This window comes from Lithobates pipiens, unplaced genomic scaffold (genome assembly GCF_037356315.1).
Source record: "Lithobates pipiens isolate NorthernLeopardFrog02 unplaced genomic scaffold, aLitPip1_a1.2 Scaffold_8, whole genome shotgun sequence".
NCBI classification, from domain to species: Eukaryota; Metazoa; Chordata; class Amphibia; order Anura; family Ranidae; genus Lithobates; species Lithobates pipiens.
This window is the reverse complement of record NW_027507903.1, coordinates 171,495,009-171,513,716: the sequence shown is the minus strand read 5'-3', so window position 1 is coordinate 171,513,716 and position 18,708 is coordinate 171,495,009. Positions and strand designations below refer to the sequence as shown.

At 40.6% G+C, this 18,708-nt stretch overlaps 2 protein-coding genes across 4 annotated transcripts in view; one reads left to right on the top strand and one right to left on the bottom strand.

Annotated features, from left to right (window-relative positions):
- The window catches only part of CCDC146 (coiled-coil domain containing 146), a 215,726-nt gene extending 210,491 nt beyond the window's left edge, over nt 1-5,235 (top strand). For both annotated transcript variants that reach the window (XM_077471203.1, XM_077471202.1), the window contains exon 19: nt 384-5,235. In XM_077471203.1, the coding sequence (XP_077327329.1) occupies nt 384-587 (204 nt within the window). In that variant the 3' untranslated portion in view covers nt 588-5,235. The remainder of the gene's footprint in view (nt 1-383) is intronic.
- GSAP (gamma-secretase activating protein) overlaps nt 143-18,708 on the bottom strand; it is a 199,833-nt gene continuing 181,267 nt past the window's right edge. For both annotated transcript variants that reach the window (XM_077471205.1, XM_077471204.1), the window contains 4 exons: nt 18,477-18,538; nt 9,353-9,457; nt 7,746-7,842; nt 143-2,952 (listed from right to left, as the gene is read on the bottom strand). In XM_077471205.1, the coding sequence (XP_077327331.1) occupies nt 2,861-2,952; nt 7,746-7,842; nt 9,353-9,457; nt 18,477-18,538 (356 nt within the window). In that variant the 3' untranslated portion in view covers nt 143-2,860. The remainder of the gene's footprint in view (nt 2,953-7,745; nt 7,843-9,352; nt 9,458-18,476; nt 18,539-18,708) is intronic.

Below are 18,708 nucleotides of genomic sequence, written 5' to 3'. Positions count from 1 at the left end.
GATTGGGGAAAGTAATCCACCGATTTTTTTTTTTTTTTTTTTTTTATGAACCACAGTTTAAGAGATGGACACAAAATGGTTCATCACTTGTCTTAGCATTACTTAATGTTCCCTGCAGATAGTCATACACAAAACTGACCAATTTTGCATGATTAATTTTATTTTTAACAAGCATTTCAAATGTATAAAATATTAGAAAAATTTGTCATATAAACAACATCAAAATGTTTCAAAATGTCAAAGTATTACTTTATAAGGAAAACATAAGTCCTAAAACATGACCAAGGGCCTACTTGCATCACCTGATGCCAAAAAAATGTCAGCATTTAAAATCCCAAAAAAACAATCATCACCTTGCTAATGGCTGTACAATTCTTCTGCAGATTCAAGAAGAGGAAGAACAACACTTTTTGCAAAACGGAACCTACACCACAGCGGAGCAGCGTCCTAATGCTTACATCCCTGAAGATGAAAATGTTCTTCCTCTTCCCCGACCTTATGGGGCTTTGGCACCTTTCAAGCCCACTGAGCCAGGCTCAAACATGCGGCACATAAGAAGGCCAATGATAAAGCCAATTGAAATATAATCTTAGGGAGTGTTAAGCCCAGATGTAGGAATGATGGCCCCTGTACATCCTCATACATAGGTCATGGCAGGGAAAAAGTTTACATCCACTGACACTGTAGTATAATTGGGCAGCTCTGTGATTCATAATATGTGTGAAACTTAACTTGCCATTTCAAATGTCCCAAGCAGGATAGCCTCACTACTACTGTACAGGCAATTGAGCATATACAAAGTGTTATACAACACTTCATATTTGAGTGTCGGTGTTAAAAGCGTGGGCTAAACGACCCTACAGCTTCATACATTTGTCCCATTGTGGCCTTCTAAAATACACACTGGCCTGCGCATAAAAAGGTTCCAAACATAGCAACTGGCTTCTAACCAACATTATCTGATGCAGGTTAATGAAACAAATTGGTTGATGTTGATAACAAGACTACCTTATCTTGTGAACACTGATGCATCCTACTCTCTATCTATAAAGTTGAACTTGTTTTGCTACTAAAATACCCAAATATCACACTGACACCTCTTTTTTAGTCCTACCACATTGTTATTATTGCATAATTGCAAACACCAGCTATTTCCCTAGCTGAATGGTCAGGATAGATTTTACAGCCCATACAATATAACAAAAAATATCAAACTATATACACATTTGCTAATGTTTTTAAGGGTGCTAGGTTAGATCTGTGCAATGGCCATTTCTTCATACATCATTGTGCTTTTAAGGTAATAGCATTGCATAGCCCATAATTTTAACACATGTAAAAGACTCCCATCAAATATTTGGATGGCAAAGCAGTTCAATAAAAGGTTTTAAAATACCATTATCAAAAGGAATTACAAGACCATCTCCTTTCAGCTCTCCTTATTCTCCTCAGCATGGTATACTTAACCCATCCATGCTGCCATGCCAACCACTTACTTTGCCTGGGACATTGTCCCATTTGCGCTAATGCACTGGGGATTCCATGTACCAGAAACAATATGACCTCCTCATGTGATAGCTATCAGGTCTGGGCAGAAAATTAAAAGACCTGAACACTGTCACGTTGAAGAAAGTAGTGACATTTTCCATCTGGGTGAACTTGGATATCAGAACTTATTCAGGGTGGACTCCTTCAGTGGAGGTGATGTATGGAGTGAGTATACCTTTTTGGGGGTATAGTGGGAAACCGAAATAGGATTAAATTTTGCATGAATTGCTGGCAAAGGCCTTGTATGTTACCATACAGCAAGATTGGTTATTTAAAAGGGAAAAAAAAAATAATTCACCAGAAACAGAATATTAATTTCACAAGTTATTACTTTAACCCTGACCATTGTATTTATAAATTAGTTGCATGATAAAAAATAATGCATAATTTGACAGTGATTGAACTCCCCAGAAAATCACAAGTGCCTGAATTGTACACACTGGTCTTATGAACATGGGATATGCAGGCTTGCTTTTATATATTTGTGAAACTAAAAGTGGAATTTCCTGACTGACGCCGCTTTAGTGGGGATGTGAGTGTTGACTTCCCTAAGGTTATCCTGCTCTATTACAAAAGTTCTCAAGAACAGCCAAGTACAGACAAAAATATGTATATACACAAAAAAAATGAAGCTTCCCTTGGAAGTGTTGTCGGTCTTAGAAATAACATAAACAACACTTAGAGCACAATGTGCAACAAAAATGCAATATTTTTAAATATCTGAGGAATGAAATCAGTCCATAAAATGCTTAAAGGAAGGTTACAGACCTCAGTTAATCAGGACACAAATAAGATCAAGGTCAGTTCAACAACTCACATTATGTGGTCATTTCAAAACTCGACTAAAGAGAAATAATGTATTTAAAAGGATTATGCTTCAAAATACATTATAGAATCATTTATAATGGTCAACAGCAAAAACGATGAATTATTAAAATCATGATTTTGTGCATAGATTCAACAAAACTCTCAAAACAATCTGTTGTAATGAAGCTTACATTTCAGTACGTAAACATTTTACAGCTTTTACACATTCAAACTTTCCTATAAGGAAAATGTCATTTAATGTAAAATCAGTGTTTTCCAGCATACACACTACATCATACTGTTTAACAGAAAAAGCTAGAGACATTTCAGATGGCAAAAGATGCCTGACGACTATAGCAGTATCTGTCATCCAAGTTCAGATATCTGTGACACATTCATGTATTAAACCACATGGTTTCAACCCAAGTCACAGCAAATAGGTTTGTGTTGCCTTATGAATGCAGCATAGGGGAGCAAGTGTTATTAGAATGAGTAACTTCTAGCACTAATGAAGGCCAAGAAGAACAGATGTTCGTTTTAAGGCAATTTCTTCAAGAAATGCAGCATCTATGTTGTCTTCTTCAAAGGGGTTCAAAGCTGAAATGCCAAAGAGAAAAACATATTAAATATTTTCTATAATAATAAATAGATTATACACAAATACAGATATACACTCAGGAGAACATCTCAAAGTGGACCATACATTAGAATACTACAATCTATAAAAGCAGGTCCAACTTTATGGATCTAATCATGTATATGATATGATTAAAAAATAAGATAAAAATACAGTAACATATACCTGTGCTCAAATCCCAGTAGCTTATACATGTATATAATCCACTAGGTGTCGGGGGGGGGGGGGGGCACGCTAACACTAGAAGTTCTGGGTGAACCCTTTGAGGACAGGTATATATTATTTCTATTGCATTGCAGGTCAGAGGCCAGACCTGACTGTAGCTATCCTCCAACTTGTCTTTTTGCCCCATAATGGCACTAAATACACTGTAGCATTTACATTTTGCAAAGCAGTTTATGGACTGGCCAGAGGGATTACTTTGATGCAGTTCTCCAGCTTGTTTTGTAATGTATGTGAACTAAAAATCACCAGTTTTTTTTTCAGTGTAAAGTTTGCTAGAAGGGGTATATAAAAAGTATGCAGAGGGTTCACCCAGAATTTCTAATATATGATTGAGCGACACAATTCAGCATTTAAAGGCAATATAAACCTTCCTACCCACACCTTGTGTTTTTCAACTGCAAAAGGTTAACTGATCATGTAGATTCATGGTGCCATTTGTTGCCCTGTATGCAGAGCCAATATTAGAGTAAATCTTCACATTGTGCTCAAACATGAGGCATGCAGCATGGAATCGCACAGGTTAATGCATGACCTTGGTCTGCAGTGTGAAAACGGACTTTTCCTGTGAAGAAACTACATATCCCACAATTCCAGGGTCTGTCAATCTAGTGCTGGTACAGGTGAGGGCTAGCTACAAGTGATGAGATCTGACAGCCACAAGCAGGCCGAGAAATCAGACACAGAACTTACTGATGCAGCTGGAAGAAATTTATTATTACATTAGCACTCCCACATTTGTGATGCGACACGGATTGGATGGCAAACTCATGCACTGGCAGTAATATGACCTGGAACAAGAAGTTGTCCTGTGCCTTTGGATGAATAGAGACAAGCTAGCTGTAGCAAACTATGGGCAAAGGGAAATCAATCTGCCATGACACTACACACACACCCCACATGTTAGGTTATCATTACAAGGTAAGGCACACAAACCGCATAGAAAATATACCTACGCTACTATCCAGTTAAAACAAAAATATCTGAAAGCGTACAATGCCTTTAACAATAATAATAATAATAAAACCCAGCAACCTCTATTGTTCAAGAAAGAGTGATTTATTTATTTTTTTAATCTAAGGGGGCAAGTCACAGCCTGCACACGTTTTCTCTCTGATGCTCAGCCTACTACAGGGGCTGCCCTAAGTGGTGACTGGTTTTATATGTTTAATTATGGCAATCCTATCAAAGCAATAGTTATGGTCATGTGGAAATTGTTGACTGCTGTTTAACATATTTGAACAAGAAAACATTAGCTCTTCATTCCAAGTGTGCCTAAAGATAACAGTGACATACCTGAATAAAACACAAAGAAACTGTGCCTTTTCAATCATGATTCCAACAAAAATAATCAACAGAAGTACTGATGTATGGTGATGAAAATTAGGTACACCATTGGCATTAAAAGCTGGTATTACCCCATTTAGCAGAAATTACTTCTGCATAACAGTCTGACATTAACTTGTTGACATTTTTGACCACTCATTTATGTAAAATTCCTTCAGTTGCAAGACATGTGTTGTTCCTTCTATATATGTACTTCCGGGTTTTAAATCGCAATACATCATTTCAATGGGATTGAAATTAAGGTTCATCTCTCCATCTACTCCTATTTTTTTGTTTTCTACCTTTCCTTTAATATTGTGTGGTACTACTAAACACATTATCTCTTCTGTTTTTAATACAGACCTATTAGATTGATCTCCTTATTACTGCTCTTGCAAAATGAACCAATAGTCACTAGTTTTTTCTGTCTGATGGAATTTTCGAAAGCTTTCGATGTAATACTTTATTGGTTTATTTGTTGCTCTACTCGTTACATTTTTACATTGCTATGTACTCATCCAGTTCATAAATCAATATGTTTAGCTTTATTGCTATGTGAATATTGTGTCACCATTCTTGTATGTACTCAATTTGTCAATCTTTGTTATATTTAAAAAATAATAAACAGAATTTGACAAGAAATGAGGGCTTTGACTAGTCCAGTCTATAACCATCCATTTCTTTGTTTTCCCCAAGACATTCGTTTCTGGCTTTTCTAGTATGCTTCAGATCAGTATGGTGGTAAAAGATCCATTGCCTTTTTAATGTCAACTTTTAGACACATGTCTTCACATCCTCATAAAGTAAACTCTGATACAATACAGAATTTATAGTCGATTCTGACTGTAAACTGCCCTGGTTCTAAAGCAGCAAAGCAACCCAAAACCAGAACATTAACATCATCATGGTTCACAGTGATATGAAGTTTCGCCCATGAAATGCTTTCTTAGGTTTGGTCCAAATAGGTCTACAGGTCCTGTAGCTACACAACTCCCCAGCAGTCTACGGCACATTGCTACAGAGGGCCTGGGTCTTTACCCCTATGTTCAATGGCAAACGTTTTGCTCTAAATGTTCTTTTAGGACAGGAAAGATTTTTCTTGCAAACTCCCATGCAGGTTGAATTGGTGCATTCTCTGAGTGTAGATACATGCACTTTCACACCAACTGTGGCAAGAGTTACCTGCAAATCCCCAATGAAATTTAGGCACTTTTACAGACTTCTTTTAACATCAGATGGTTAGCTCTTGGGCTGAATTTACTGGGTCAGTCATGTACAAATTACCAGTTGTTTGCTTTGCTGTAGCAATTTGAGTGACAATTGTGCAGTCATGCAGCACTGTACCCATATGACATATTTTTTTTCACACAAATAGAGCTTTCTTTTGTGGTATTTAAGCACCACTAGTTTTTTTAATTTTTTGGCATTACTGATGGGGCTGCACTGACTATAAGGATATTGATGATCAATGCATTGGTTATCAGTGCAGATGTCCCCTTTCAGACTAGCCAGCTACCGACCCTCTCCAGGAAAGGAATGCTGATAACTGGTAAGTGTGTTTACATTGTGATCAGCTGTGATTGGACACAGCAAATCACGTTGTAAAGAGCTGCTGTGATTGGCTTTTTATCCCAATCTGATCAGCTATGTCCGAAGGCTCGGTTCAGGGAGGACATCACATGACGCTCTCCAAAAAGAAATACCACTCTGTGGCTGTCATTTGGCTATAGCGTGGTCGGCAAATGGTAAATAGGAGAGGTATCATCTGCATAATTGCTGAGAAAGTTCAAATTATTGACACCTAATCTGAAACACTTGATTCTCATTTCATGGATATGAGGTGGTGGTAAAGCAGGGGTGTACTTTGTTCCCTCATAAAAAATCAGAATTTTCTTTAGGTTAGATTAGAAGAATGAACACACCATCTCAATTCTATATGTCATTTGTCCAAGTATATCACCTTTTCTGCATGCACCATTTGAATAAAAATGTAAGGTTTGCCTTTTCAAATATTGTGAAAATTTAAAGTGGTTCTAAAGCTAATTTTTTTTTTTACTTTTATGCATTCCCTGCATTAAAGTACAAAATGTTTTAGGATTTGCTGTGCCCCTATCCCCCTCTCAACATTTACCCGACTCCTGGAATGATCCAGTGCTGTGCTCAGCTGTAGTCTTTTCTCCTCTCTCCCTCTTCACACAGGGACTGAAAGGTAGCAGAGGGAGTCAATCAAATCCTGTGAAGCGGGAGCGGGAGGGACCCGAGCCAGGCTGTGTGTGTCAATAGAAGCAACCAGGTGTGCCCACATAGAAAGCGGCAGCTGCCTATGGGGCCACACCAAAAAGAGGTGGAGCTTATAGCACTGGCGGGGGACCCTAGAAGAGGCGGTTCGGAGCCACTCTGTGCAATATTATTGCACAGAGCAGGTAAGTATTACAGGCTTATTTTAAAAAAAAACAGACTTTACAATTACTTTGACAACTTTGATGAGGTGTATGTTTTTGGTAGGTTTTTGCTCTTTACGGATGACTGTTGGTGTTTTAAAGGGAACCTGTCAGAAGAAATTGCGATATGGGCTCAAGTTGGCCCAGTTTTAAATGAATGTTTTAAAACTACCATTATCTGAAGAAAGCAGATCTGTCTCATGCTTTCATTTCATAGTCTGAGCAAACAACTTTGTTGTTTCATCATGCCAAATGGTAAAGGTCGTTATTCTCCTAGAGTTTTGTTGTAAAAGTCTAGTGCACTCCTTTAAACACTATGGGCATCTCCAACCATCGGTTTAAAATCATAGGTGCACCCTAAAATATTTTAGGTAATGGAAATTCTTTGATTGTCTTTTGGTTATTTCAGGTCCACATTCAGCCCAAAAATTTGGTCTGAAAATCGGACCTGAAATGGTGAACAGGGACGCATTGGACCCTTGCTGTGGCAATAGTGCTGAGGCAATAGTGTGAACCCAGCCTTACAGTGTAGATGGTAGGAAGAAAATAGGAAATAAAATAACTGAAGTTTCTGCCAGCAGTACTATTTTTTATTGTAGTCTATATAGCCATCTGACATTTATAGAGCTGTATAAATGTCATAGACTTAATGATTATTATTATAATAACCTGTTATTCGGTAGCTACAGAAAATATAATATGACTCCGATTTGTAAAACTGCCAACAGCTACATGTTCATATTGCTTCTGTGATGTAGTGTTACCTCTATCTTCCACATCCGATAGCATCATGATCAAATAATTTAGTGGAAGAAAATTGATGCAGAGTGGAGAGCACTCCGTTAGTGACTGACGAGTTACCTACATAGAAACAGAATGACAGCATTGAAATGTTTTTAATTGTTTTAACCAACACTAGTCTAAAGATTTCTATACTTTAAAATATCCTTCTGAAGACACATGTACTATATATTTACAATATGTACATATCTATTGCTCTGCATACATGTTTAAACCCCACATTTCATAGTTTTACACTCTAGGATTAAAATTGATTTCATTTTAGAGGTAAATTATCGGATCACAGAAGACATTAGACTCAGAAGGTGGCTGTAGTGATGTAAACTCTATTGATATCCTGTAACAGGGGGTTCTTCTCTCCTGTCAGAACCATAGTTTTTTTGATTACATTGTTTTTTGTTTACATTTTTTATGGTCTTTAAATCTTTATTTTAAAAACTTAAAACATCTTGACCGGTGAAAATGCTGCATCATTTTAATGTCTTGAATCATCTCATACTATCCATGTGGTATTTGCAATACCATCCATATACGTTTATGCAATCTGTTGGTACATTGAAAAGTTGATAAAAAAAAGTACCCATTTTATTTCACATGGCAACTCCCCCCCCCCCCCCCCCCACATTTAAACCAAATGTTCCCCTCTGCAAAATGCTTGCTATTTTTGCATAAGTGTGCATATTCCATGTGCATTTTGTAGCCAATTCATCATAGTGTTTCAGGTTTTAAACATGTAATTAAGTGGTACAGAGATTTTTTTTTTTTTGAGATCCACATAATTACTACATTTGTCAACAAAAATTCATTAATAGGATTTTAAAACTCCCACCATTTCCAAAAAACAGAGTTGACATTTCCAGGTATATTCAAGCAGAAACAGTGGCGGAACTACCAAGGTCGCCCTTGCGACTGAGCCCTGGTGTTTTCCACCACTGTGGGGGGGTCCACGGCAGCATAGGGCACTCTGTGCTGAATCCCAGAGTCCAGTGTGGGACAAGCTCCAGCACTGAGCTCCAGTAACTTGTCTAACAGGGTGTACCAGCATGGGCACCTGGTTCACCTGTCCCCCATCTCGTGCGGGTGCTCAGGGTCCCACACAGGATTTTGTCCCCTCCGTGGCAGCTAGCATGTCTTACTGCCAATTGCCCGCACACAGACCTCACTGAATCAGTCTCCTCCTCCTCGGCTCCGATGTTTGCTTGTACACAGACAGGAGCAGGAGGAACAACAACATCACACTGCAAGAGCCACACTGAAGATCTGAGGCCTGTGTATTAATGAACATATATAGGGGGGACACAATAACAAAGTAACGGGGGTGGGGGGATGAAGCAATAAGTATACTGTATACACCTGGAAGAGTGATGGGGGGGGGGGGAAGAGGAGATGTCTTCCTGTCTAGGGTGTGCCAGTGTCCATCACCTGAAGGTGCCATATAACCCATAAAATAATTACTGTAGCTCTGTGTCCTGCGATGTACGATAAAGAAATGTCTTTTTTAAAGAGCTTTCAAAACTAATCACTTGCAGAAAATGGTACAATATACACACACAACGGTTTTGCAATTTACCTCTTTATTATTAAGCCTGAAGAGCAATTTTCTCACATACTTCATTGCAATAAAGTTATTGCTGATAGCATGATCCCACAAACGATGGACCTTTTCAGAAATGTTCTGGAAATCAGATAAACAGTGTCACAATATGGAATTTTCTCAGTTACATCCTGTGGTTGAGAGTACACTCAACACCTTTGACATAGATTTCCCTACAGGTAATAATGATAAAAAAGGAAATCCTGGAGTCTTCCCGTCCCCAACATTAATTTTATTCTGGCATCCAATCAGGGAAAATGAACAATCTTCTGACCTTTTACAGAGATGACTGGACTTAATATACCGCTTGCAGTAAAACCTCCTATGCCCTTATATGCCCTAAATCGTTCAGCTAATACTTTATAGTTATAGAGATTGGTGTTAATACATTATTTTAAGTCATAAGAAAGGAAAAAAAGTTAAAATAATTATATTCTGCTAAATAATTAGATCATAGACATTTGAGCATATCCACTGTTAGATCATAACAGTTTGCCAACAATGCACAGAAGATCATTTAAAAAGTCGCTTTACGATGAAATCGTATGTGGATCACTACCTTAACTGGGTTATAAATGCAGATGTGTAAATCGCAATTTCTATTTCATTTTAGAACAAGCAGCCAAAGTAGACCTATACAACATACTAGGTAGATATTCCTACACCACAATGTAGCACTTTACTGGTTATTTACAATCGCTTAACCACTTCAATACAGGGCACTTTCTCCTTCCTGCCCAGGACAATTTTTAGCTTTCAGCGCTATCACAATTTGAATGACAATTGCGCGGTCATGCAACACTGTACACAAACTAAATTTTTATAAATTTTCTTCCCACAAATAGAGCTTTCTTTTGGTAGCAATTGATCACCACTGGGGTTTTTATTTTTTTGCTAAACTTAAAAAAAAAAGTTTTTATTTTTGTTATAAAATGTTGTTTTCTCCTTCACTGACGGGCACTGATGAGGCGGCCCTCATGAGGCAGCACTAACAGTCATTACGGATGGGCACTGATTGGCATTTGTGAAGGGCACTGACAGGTGTTACTGAAGGGCATTGATTGGCACTTTGATGGGCACTGACTAGCAGCTGATGGGCAGTGACTGCCAGATGTGGTGGGCAAGCCCCACCCGACAAAGACAATCTCTGGATAGGATTTTTATAACAGCTTACCTGTAAAATCCTTTCTTTGATGTACATCAGGTGACACAGATGTCCCTCCTATCTTCTTCTTATAGAAGGGAGAGACCTCTGGTCAACCATGGCGAGGCCTGTTCTGAATGGAACCTGTCCTGTTAAACCGCTGTATGGTCGTGGCCACTATGCTGCAGCTCAATTTCAGGGTCTTGGTGGCAATATTCTTATAGCCTAGGCCAGTGATGGCGAACCTTGGCACTCCTGATGTTTTGAAACTACATTTCCCATGATGCTCCATTACACTGCAGAGTGCATAAGCATCATGGGAAATGTAGTTCCAAAATATCTGGGGTGCCAAGGTTCGCCATCACTGGCCTAGGCCATCTTTATGTAGAGTAACAATTTTTTTTTTAGATCCTCAGAGTTCTTTGCCATGAGCTGCCATGTTGAACTTTAAAAACTTCAAATTTAACACACCCACTCCCCATTCACACCTGAGACCTTGTAACACTAAATGAGTCACATGTCACCGTTGTGAAACAGGTCAAATGTTTTGTTGCCAGAGGTTTAGACATTAATGGCTGTGTGTTGATTTATTTTGAGGGGACAGCAAATTTACACTGTTATACAAGCTGTACACTCACTATTTTACATTGTAGCAAAGTGTAATTTCTTCAGTGTTGTCACATGAAAAGGTATATCAAAAAAAGTTACAAAAATGTTTGCGAGATACTGATTATAATTATATATATATATATATATATATATATATATATATATATATATATATATATATATATATATATATATATATATATACATACATACACACATATACACACACACACACACACACGTATATATATATATTTATTGTGAGGGGGTTAGCTCGGCAGCGGGTGTGTGTGACCCCCTGGATAGGTTCACAACACAAAATTAGGCACAGCAGACAGCATTGTAGGTGGAAAAAAACAAAAGATGCAGTTTATTTATGCTACATGCAGTGAAACATATAACAGCCAAACCAAAATAAAACATGAAAATAAATCCTGGTCAGCTTGACCTCTAATTACACACTTAGACTCCCTGTCTAACAACTGAGTGCAGCCTTATGCTGCACCAGTCCCTGTCTCTGTTGTAGAGGTTTGCCACACAGGCGTTAACTCACCGCACAGAACAGGTATCGCACTCCCCAGTCTATACAAACACAAAACTGGTTCCAGGATGGAGCATCTCCCTAAGCATGCTGGGGTTTTTTGTAGAGGTCTTAATGAGCCCACTTACTTCAGCTGGGCTCATTAACTCTTCCCCTCTAATTGTAAAAGTCTGCATAAAGCCTGAATCTAGGGCACACATATTTCCCATCCTGGATACAACCAGGTGACTTCACCTGCGTGCTGCCACATACCCTCCCCTCTTGTTTCAACCTTGGGGTTGTAACACAAGCAGTCAGACACGCATGTATCCGAGACAAAGCATCCACATTCCCCATTTTAACACCAGGGCGATGCTTAACTGTAAAGTTAAATTCTTGTAGGGCCAGGAACCACCTATTTACCCTCCTATTGGTCTCCTTGTTCTGAGCCATCCACTTTAAAGGAACGTGATCAGTCACCAGGTCAAAGTGCCTACCTAGCAGATAGTACCGACGGGAATCTAGAGCCCACTTCACTGCTAAACATTCCTTCTCAATCGTGGCGTAATTTACCTCATGGGACTTCAACTTCCTGCTGAGGTAAATGACTGGGTGCTCTTCCTCGTTCCAGACCTGGGATAACACTGCTCCTAACCCAACGTCTGATGCATCAGTTTGTACAACAAAGTCCTTAGAGAAGTCTGGTGAGTACAACACTAGCTGGCTACATAAGGCTGTTTTTAAGGACTGAAATGCTTCTTCAGCCTCTGGGGACCATTTAACCATAACAGACTCTTTCCCTTTTGTCAGGTTGGTGAGGGGCACAGCCTGAGAAGCAAAATGGGGAATGAATCGTCGATAATAGCCAGCGATTCCCAGAAAGGCTCGTACCTGTTTCTTGCTGTTGGGACGTGGCCAACTCTGTATGGCCTCGACTTTATTGACTTGGGGTTTTATCACCCCCCTCCCAATAGTGTACCCAAGATATTTGACCTCCTCCTGTCCAATGGTACACTTCTTTGGATTGGCCGTAAACCCAGCTTCCCGGATAGAGTCTAGGATTGCTTGTACTTTTGGCAAATGTGAGACCCAGTCTGTGCTATGGATAATCACATCATCCAGGTAAGCTGCAGCATATTTCTGATGGGGCCTCAGAATCTTATCCATTTTCCGCTGGAATGTTGCCGGTGCATTCTGTAACCCAAACGGCATTCTCTTATATTGGAATGCCCCATCTGGGGTTACAAACGCAGTTTTCTCCTTGGCCGACTCGGCCAGGGGAATTTGCCAATACCCTTTGGTGAGATCAAGAGTTGTCATATATCGGGCTGTTCCCAGCCGGTCAATCAACTCATCTATACACGGCATGGGGTAGGTGTCAAATTTTGTAACTTTATTTAATTGTCGAAAATCGTTACAAAACCGCCAGCTCCCATCAGGTTTGGGCACTAGTACGATAGGACTGGACCAGTCACTCTGGGACTCCTATCACACCCAATTCCAGCATCCTTTGAACCTCCCCACGTATTGCCTCCCGTCGGGCCTCTGGTATTCTATAAGGTTTTAGTTTTACCCTTTCTCCTGGCGGGGTGATAATGTCATGCTCTACGCCAGATGTTTGTCCCGGAAGCTCAGAGAAAATCTCTTTGTTACGAAGTACAAACTCTTTAACCTCCTGTTGTTGGGGTTTCGATAAGGTGTCTGCTATTCCAACCTCAGGAACTAAGCAATCAGGCTGTGCTTGTGACAAAGTCTCTGCGACTAGGGATTCCCTATCCCTCCAGGCTTTCAGCAGATTGACGTGATAGATCTGCTCTGGCTTTCGCCTTCCTGGCTGTCTAACCCTGTAGTTCACCTCACTAATTTTTTCAATTACTTCGTATGGACCTTGCCATTTGGCCAGAAATTTGCTTTCAACCGTAGGGACTAGCACCAAGACCCTATCCCCCGGGGAAAAAGTACAGGTCTTGGCCCCACGGTTGTACACTCTCTGCTGTGCTAACTGCGCTTGGGTCAAATGTTCCTTTACGATTGGCATTACCTGTGCAATTCTATCTTGCATCAGGGCGACATGCTCAATCACGCTCCTGTGAGGAGAACTCTCATTTTCCCAAGTTTCCTTGGCGATATCCAGCAGCCCTCTTGGGTGTCTCCCATAGAGCAACTCGAATGGTGAGAAACCCGTAGAGGATTGGGGTACCTCCCTAATGGCAAACATCAGATAGGGTATTAGACAGTCCCAATTCTTTCCATCTCTATCCACCACCTTCTTTAACATTTGTTTTAGGGTTTTGTTGAATCTTTCAACCAACCCATCTGTTTGGGGGTGATACACAGATGTACGCAATTGTGTCACTTTGTACAACTTGCATAGTTCTTTCATAACCCTGGACATAAAGGGTGTACCTTGGTCCGTAAGCAGTTCCTTACAAATACCCACGCGGCTGAAAACAAGAGATAGCTCTTTGGCTATGGTTTTGGCCAAGGTATTTCGAAGAGGAATTGCTTCCGGATAACGGGTGGCATAGTCCAATATAACCAAAATGTACTGATGCCCCCTAGCAGACTTCATTATCGGACCTACCAAATCTATTGCGATCCTCTCAAAGGGGACCTCAATGATAGGAAGAGGTACCAGCGGATTACGGAAATGTGGCATAGGTGCCGACTTCTGACACACAGGGCAGGAGGAACAATAATTTTCTGTTTCCTTCATGACCCCAGGCCAATAGAATCTCTGCAGTACCCTCTCTCTGGTTTTCTCGGTCCCCAGATGACCTCCCAGAATGTGCCCATGGGCCAATTCTAACACCAACTTCCTGTAAGTTTTGGGCACTACAAGTTGCTCAATGGTTTCTTCTGCCCTTTGAGCCACTCGATACAGCAGGTCCCTTTCCATAGTGAAGTAAGGATAAGTGCAAGTCTTATCTGGGTTCACTAACTCGCCATCTATTTTCACCACATTTTCCCGTGCCTTTATTAGGGTAGGGTCTTTTAACTGTTCTGTGGCAAAATTTTCCCTGTGAACCTCAAGATCCGAAAACTCCACAGACGGCATGTTTTCATCTGAGGATGTTGGCTCCTCCCCAGTTTCTCGAGTTTCCCCCGCCAATACCGACAAGGGAAATTCAGGAGAGTCCTCACCACTCCCAGAGGAATTCTGGTCATCTTCCTGGTTTATAGGGGCACCAGTGGGGGGCTCAGGACAATCCCAGAGTTCCCAGAATTTTGGAAAATCCCTTCCCACAATAGCATCATGTGGTAAGTGAGACACTAACCCCACCTGATGAGAGAGGTTACCTTTGGGGGTCTCAAAAAACACTGAAGTTACAGGATACTCTCGGGTGTCCCCATGCACACAAATAACAGCCACCTTGTTCTTCCCAGAGACCTCTGTAGTAACTAATTCAGCTTTTATCAATGTTACCAGGCTACCTGAATCCAGCAACACATCAACATTTCTACCATTAATACACATTTTACATAAATGTTTCTCAGGTCCCCGAATGGCAGTGCATGCAACTGTCGCAAACAGCGACTGACGTCTCTCCCTTATAAAGTCATATTGCATAGGCTCATCCACAACTGGGAAATTGGCTGCAATATGTCCCTCTTGGCGGCAGCGGTAGCAAATAATCTTTTTCGCTGCCTCTTGCAGCATGGGCTTCCTGGGCTGCTCCCGCCAGACCTTAGATAGAACTCCCACCCTCTCACTCTCTCCACCCTCACCCCTTGGAGTCATCTTACCCGCCACTGGGGATGATCTGGTCTTAGGGTGGAAAGTCCGTGAGTCCCTGGAAGAGGTGGTCAGGTTCTCTGTAGCCAAGTACCTCTCAACCAGATCCACAAGTTTATTTGCATTTTCTGGATCTCCATGGCTTACCCATTTTTGGATGGCAGTAGGAAGAGCTCTCAGGAAACGATCCATAACAACACGTTCCACAATGTTTGGTGCGGTCAAAATCTCTGGCTGCAGCCACTTCCTGCTCAGGTGAATGAGATCATACATTTGAGACCTGGGGGGTTTTCCAACCTGAAAAGTCCAATTATGCACACGCTGAGCCCGGACGGCCAGGGTGACACCCAGCCGTGCCAATATTTCTGTTTTTAGCACCACATATTCTTTTGCTTGGTCAGGCTCTAGGTCATAATAAGCTTTCTGCGATTCCCCAGTTAACAGAGGGGCCACCAGTCCAGCCCACTGCTCCTTAGGCCACTTTTCCCTTTCAGCAGTCCTTTCAAATGTGGTCAAAAACACCTCCGGATCATCCTCTCCAGTCATTTTTGTCAGTAAACGGCTCACACCAAAGGATGCGGTATTAGTGTAACCACTTGCCTCATTGGTCTGCGGACGTTGCTGTATTAATGTCTCTATTTGCTGTTGAAAACTCTGCTCTTGCTTCTGTAACAGGTCTATGAAGCGGGCTTCAGATCGCTGCTGGGCTTGTTGCTGAGCTTCCAGACTCTGCAGGTGAGCTTTCCGCTGAGCTTCCAGACTCTGCTGCAAAGTTGCATTTGTCTGCTGGTGGGCTGCAAGGCTCTTTTGTAAACCTGCATTTGTTTGCTGCTGATTTGCATTTGCTAGAGCCAGCTGTCTCAGTATCTCTTCCATGCTGGCCTTAAAAAAAAAAAAAAAAACTGCCAAAATTCTCCACCAACTGTGAGGGGGTTAGCTCGGCAGCGGGTGTGTGTGACCCCCTGGATAGGTTCACAACACAAAATTAGGCACAGCAGACAGCGTTGTAGGTGCAAAAAAACAAAAGATGCAGTTTATTTATGCTACATGCAGTGAAACATAACAGCCGAACCAAAATAAAACATGAAAATAAATCCTGGTCAGCTTGACCTCTAATTACACACTTAGACTCCCTGTCTAACAACTGAATGCAGCCTTGTGCTGCACCAGTCCCTGTCTCTGTTGTAGAGGTTTGCCACACATGCGTTAACTCACCGCACAGAACAGGTATCACACTCCCCAGTCTATACAAACACAAAACTGGTTCCAGGATGGAGCATCTCCCTAAGCATGCTGGGGTTTTTTGTAGAGGTCTTAATGAGCCCACTTATTTCAGCTGGGCTCATTAACTTCCCCTCTAATTGTAAAAGTCTGCATAAAGCCTGAATCTAGGGCACACATATTTCCCATCCTGGATACAACCAGGAGACTTTACCTGCGTGCTGCCACAATATATATATATATATATATATATATATATATATATATATATATATATAAATAATCAAATAAATAAAATGTGAGTTCAGCAGGAAAAACAAGTCCTAAATGGGAACTCTAGGGTGAATTCTTGCTGTTCTCCAAAAACGCTGTGCAGCAACTCCAGGAGAGAGAGCGATCTGAAGAAAAAAAAAAAAGAAGTATAGTACATTTAAGTGTAACCAAATAAATGCACTATACTTACTACACTGAGACTGCACCCTCTGCTATTTTCACTTTTATACCTAACACCAGGAAGAGTGATTAACAGATTAACAGAATAAGAGGAGGAATCAGAAAAATGTGGTTTATGTTTCAGGATCAGCTACCTGGGTTATTTTACAGATAAACTCAAAAGGCAAGTGCTATATTAAACAGCAATGTTGGGTCATACAGTACAGCAAGAATGAGCAAGCCATTTATTCCATGATTGCATTTTTTTCTTGTATGCATTGGTGATTCACAACTCTAAGCACAGGCGCAAATCCTGGAGGAGTAGAAGAATTCCATTCATGCATAATGTTTAGTTTAGCCGTGTATAGGATATGTATGAATCATTTTACAAATAGCGGGTATGTCATCTACATTGATATGTAGGATGGCAAGCTTAATTGAAGCCTTGTTGCTTGAGAAGCCACCCAAATTCATTTTAGTAGGACGATTAGCTGCTCTCGCCTTTCTTTGCCTTTGTGGATCCTGCCTGTAAGTTGCTCTGTAGTCTGTGGCTGCCACATAACTTTTGGTTTGGATGATATCCAGTATCACCCAGATCCAATACTTTGTGGCCATAATGTCAATACCACATCCCTGGTGCTTTTTCATCACCACCAATGTGCAAGTTAGTGCCGTGGTTTGTCACATCAAATGGGAATTTTTTCATGGGCATAACACTACTCTTTTCCCAGTCTAACACAATTGTGAAGCAGAAAAGTGCTTCTGGTGTTGCAGGTTTCCCATTTTCAAAACTTTTACAAGGAGGCATTTATCATTAAATTTGAATAAATGGTTGCCAATATGCATTAGAACTAAGGGGAAAATTTCAATTTAACCTTTTGCTGAGCATCTCACACACATAAGTTGGCAGAATGGCACAGGCAGGCAAATGGGCGTACAAGTACGTCCCTTTAAATTTGCCGCCTTTCGCGCAGGAAGTCGATGTTGGCCAGCGGCCCGCGATTGCGGTGTGGAGAGCTATAACGGGAGAAACAAGGCATTTCCCCGCTCTGCCTTGTGTCATGACAGAGATATACTGCTTCCTGTCGTCGGGAGCAGTGATTGATGTCCTAGGTAGCCCATCCCCCTCAGTTAGAATCACTCCCTAGAACTATGCCAAAAAAAATCCCTCATTTTGTTTCTAAAAATATGTAGAAGAATACATATCGGCCTAAACTGAGGAAAAAATTAGTTTTTTTACATTTTTTGCGGGGATATGTATTATAGCAAAAAATATTGCTTTTTATTTAAAAAGTTAAAGCCACGCAGTGCTGAATAGCAAAAAGTGCTCTGGTCAGGAAGGAGGTAAATTTTTCCAGGGCTGAAGTGGTTAAGAAGGTGATTCTTGTACGCTGCATTTCAAAGCACTTTTTTTGGGGGGGAGGGGGTAAATACTCACTTCTGGAAGACGTATTATTATGCTATATTTGAGTTTTTCATTTTCTTCACCGTCATCCAGTTCTGTAAAAATACATACACATGCACAGTAAAATAAGTATTGAACACATCACCATTTTTCTAGGTAAATATATTGACATTAACTTTTCACCACATGTCAGTAACAACCCATGCAATCCAATCATACAAAGAAACCAAAACAAATAAAGTTATGTGGAAATGGAAATGTCACA